Source organism: Octopus bimaculoides, chromosome 2 (assembly GCF_001194135.2).
Source record: "Octopus bimaculoides isolate UCB-OBI-ISO-001 chromosome 2, ASM119413v2, whole genome shotgun sequence".
Taxonomy (NCBI): Eukaryota; Metazoa; Mollusca; class Cephalopoda; order Octopoda; family Octopodidae; genus Octopus; species Octopus bimaculoides.
The window spans coordinates 7,801,798-7,806,234 of NC_068982.1; the positions used below are offsets into that span (position 1 = coordinate 7,801,798).

General features: G+C 35.4%; 1 protein-coding gene across 1 annotated transcript in view; it reads right to left on the bottom strand.

Moving 5' to 3' along the window:
- The window catches only part of LOC128247130 (SCO-spondin-like), a 30,711-nt gene that overhangs the window by 25,037 nt on the left and 1,237 nt on the right, over window positions 1–4,437 (bottom strand). Inside the window, exons 2-3 of the mRNA XM_052965948.1 lie at window positions 3,809–4,061; window positions 1,349–1,544 (exon numbers count right to left, since the gene is read on the bottom strand). Coding sequence (XP_052821908.1) covers window positions 1,349–1,544; window positions 3,809–4,061 — 449 coding nt within the window. The remainder of the gene's footprint in view (window positions 1–1,348; window positions 1,545–3,808; window positions 4,062–4,437) is intronic.

Here is a 4,437-nt window from a genome sequence, read left to right on the forward strand (position 1 = left end):
ATATATATATATATATATATATATATATATATATATATATATATATATAGAGAGAGAGAGAGAGAGAGAGAGAGAGAGGGACAAACACACAGGCACACATACACATACAGGTGAGTTAGAAAATAATGCAAATAAAAATTGCATTACTTCCTGACTCAGCCTCATACAGAGGCACAGGTGTGGTTATTTGGTTAAGAAGCTTGCTTTACAACCATGTGATTTTGGGTCCAATCCCATTGAATGACATCTTGGGCAAGTGTCTCCTACTATAGTCTCAGGCCTAAGTTTTGTGAGTGGATGTGGTGGATTTAAAGTGAAAAGGGCCACCATGTGTCTGAATATATAAATATACGTGTGTGTGTGTATGTGAGTGTATATGTGTGTGTGTGTCTGTCCATGTATAAGTGTGTACCTATGCACATGTACATTATGCCTTTCCTCATCACCACTTAACTGGTGTTGGTTTGTTTGTGTCTCCATAGCTTAGTGGTTTGGTGAAAGAGACCAGTAGAATAAGTACCAGGCTTAAAATAAGCACTAGAATCAATTCATTTGAATAAACACTTCAAGCAGTGCCCCAGTATGGCCATAGTCCAATGACTGAAACCAAATACACACTCACGTATATATGCACACACAGCATGCTCATTTACTAATAGACCAATGTTAAAAATGCCATGTACTACCATGCCACCAGTATAACAAGGGACGGCACCGGACCCACAAGTATTCAAAACCCAACATAACCTTCCTGTACGTAGCACAAAATGGGTGATGCTTGTGTTTGCTAACAGTCATCATTGCCTCTCTCATCTCCCAACCCTCACTGCAATCACTCAGTTTCTGCTGTCATTGTTTTATCCCTTTTATCCACTCACCCTAGTTTTCTTATGTCATCGTTCTATCTACTCTTCATCTTTTTGGTCATGCTGCACTGAGTAAATGAACACAGCATGAAGTAGTGAGGACTCATAGCATGCACGCATGCACACACGCACACACACTCACACACACAACAATTTTCTATCTGCTTCCATCAACCAAATACATTCACAAGGCTTTGCTTAACCTGGAGCTATTGTTGAAGACATTTGCCCAAGGTAATGTGAAGCGATGGATTGGTCTACTGGTTGAATTTCTAAATTTTATACAACTTTTTTTCCATAAGGTGATGCTTAATACAGCTGAATAAGCATTTTCAAGTATGATGAACCTTTGCAAAATAATTTTTTCATTGCTGAAAGTATCAATGAATGATATAATAAAATATTTAATTATATTAATTTCCATATTAACAACAAACATTATTGATATTAAGCTGATTTTATTGAATAAAATTTCCACTTACATTTGGTGACATAACAAGGTCTTTTTCACATCTGCATCCTTCATATTCATTACTGAAGAAAACACACTTCTCAGGTTTTGATAAAGTTGCACATGTTTCTTGGCAACTTGTAGCATTCATTGACCAAATTTGGTTTTTAGGACAAATAATTTCTTCTTTTGCTTCTTGGCAAATCCATTTTCCACGAGTACATACACTGTTAATTTCAAAATACTTATAATTTCAGAACAGCTTTAAAAGATAGATAATTGTTTTTCAAATAAAAGCTTACAGTATAACTGACAGGATTTAAAAATACAAATATCTCTCTCTGACCATCTCTCTGTTATTCTCTCTAACTCTCTCCCACCTTGCTTCTTCTCATTCCTTGTCTTACTGGGGTGGCCAAATATCTCCTCTATAGTAAAAGAGCAATCTCTGTCCCTCTCCCATACTCTGACCGCTTACCTGACACACAGCCACTTCTCTCGGTTCCACTCCCTCTCTCAACTAAGAGGTCTTTGTCTTGCAAGTTACGCGATGACCCTGCTGATGCTGGTGCCACATAAAAAGCATCTGTGCTGGTGCCATGTAAAAGATACCCTGTATCCTCTGTAAAGTGGTTGGCATTAGGAAGGACATACAGCTGTAGAAACTAAGCCAAAACAGATAACTGAAACTTGGTGCAGCTCTCTAGCATGCCAACTCCCATCAAACTGTCCACCCATGCCAGCATGGAAAGTGGATATTAAACAATGGTGATGATGATGGTGATATATATAAATATAAGAATTGAAGCACTTAGTTAATAGAGTTCACCATTAGGTAAGTAAACTTTCTTTTCTAACAACTAAATTTAAAATAACATTTACTCACGAGAATATTTTTACAGAAAAAAATATACTGCTGGTGATCCTTAGATGATATGATGAAACAGTAATAGGATACCTCTTTTTAAGTGACCTATGTCCTTTTAATCTATACCAATCTTCAGAAGTAAGATTTCATTTGCAAGTGCTAAGATCAAAATGCTAGAGTTTCTTAAATACATCCATTTTATTATTTTTGCTGTTGCTGCTGTTGTTTTTGTCATATAGCTTTGAGCCAGCTTTCACACTGAAAGCAGTCATCTAACCACAGACTGTTGATGGAAAACATTTTCCAACAATAATTTTCCAAAGATAATAAGCAGTTTAAACCTAGATTTAAGACCCTAGGATATATTCAGGTTGGCTCTTGTTAAAGTTTGTTTCTTCCTACTATTATAGATGCTGCTTGCTAATAAATAAATTTCTTTGAAAGACTCCAACTGCATTGAACTTGGCTCCCAAAATAGAGAGATAACAACGGTTCACTTTCTGTTTCTTCCCCATTCTTCAAGTTTAAGAGTAAAAAATGATGATTAGGTATAAAACACAAACTCTACCAGTCAAGATGTTTAAAATTTTCCCCATACTATTTTGCGGCCACCTCCACTTACATTTAATTATTTATCAATTTTCCAGTCTTTAATGACCATCTATATTCTTATGCTTAATCTACAGATGTTGTCATGTGTTAACATCATCTATCAACAAGCCTTCTTCCATGTACATAGCTATAATTTAGTAAAATAACTTAGTTATCATTAAGCTAGTGTTCGGAACATAAATTGTGACTAAAGTTTGGTGGAAGATTTTAATTCAAAACTTATGAAAACAAGACATTTGTACCCAGAGCCAGAGCCGGTTTGATAACGAAAGGGTTAACAACCCTAACACACAAGAAAATGTATGTTCTGGCCATATTGAAAACCTTACTGGCATCCATTTCACTCCTTGAAAAACTATTTCAAGTAATATTGGTTTCAAATTTTGGTACAAGGCCAGCAATTTTAGAGGAAGGTAGTAAGTTAATTACATCTACCCCAGAGTTCAACTGGTACTTATTTTCCCGACCACAAAAGGATGAAAGGCAAAGACAATCTCAGCAGGATTTGATCTTTGAACATAAAAACAGGCAAAATCTACCAGTACGTCACCTTGCCATTGAAAGTAATATTGATTCAAGAAGATATTTGTTCAGTTGTAATTTTATAAAACCAACCAATCATTTGTTGATTCTACAGCCCAAACTGAACTACCAAAAAGTATTTCACTGATATCTGAGAAACCACAGGCACACACACACACACACACACACATTTTGATTGAATTTTAAAAGAAATGAATTTGTCTGATTATTAATTCTCCTAATCCTCAGTCATTGACAGAGTTTTTTTATTTTTTATCATTACCTCAATAGTCTCTGCTTCAGCTATCTTGTTAAATGTACCCCAATATCAATCAAGATGTTTTTTAATGAGTAATGTTTATTTGCCAACAGAATGTGGTGCTCCTATAAAGGACGATGTTACTGTTGCTTACCTTTATCAACCATGTCTAAAATATACTACTTTTATCAATAATTAGTCTTAAACTTTAAAAAATAAAACCAAATTACCAATCATCTCCCTTTCTCCGCAAAGATGTCCCAGCATCATAATGCAGCTGTGTGTATTTATCAAAGCAGGTGCAGTATTCAATTTTAACACATTTCTTCTGGTTATTAAGTAATGTTCCATTCGGACAACGACAACCAAAGACACTTTCTGAGTTACAATCTGTGAGCGGCTGAGATAATTCATGGCAAGTTGTCTCACATAAGGAACCACATTCTGTGTATATTTGCCCACTTCCAACAGGGCATTCCAAAGCTGAATAAAGACAATGAAAAACAATAAAAATATTTTAACAATATAAATAATTTCATGCTATATCACTTGAACTCTTTTACTTGCTTCAGCTGTAGCCATACTGGAGCAACACTTTGAAGAGATTTAGTCAATCAAATCAACCCCAATATTCATTTTAAGTCTGTCACATATTCCGTCATTCTTTTATATCAAACAGCTAAGTCACTAGGACATAAAAAAACATAACAACTGTCAAGCAATGAGAGATAAACACAAACATTACAATGCATGCAAACACACGTACATACAATCTACACACAAATATGTGTGTGTGTGTGTGTGTGTGTGTGTGTGTGTGTGTGTGTGTGTGTGTGTGTGTGTGTGTGTGTGTGTGTGT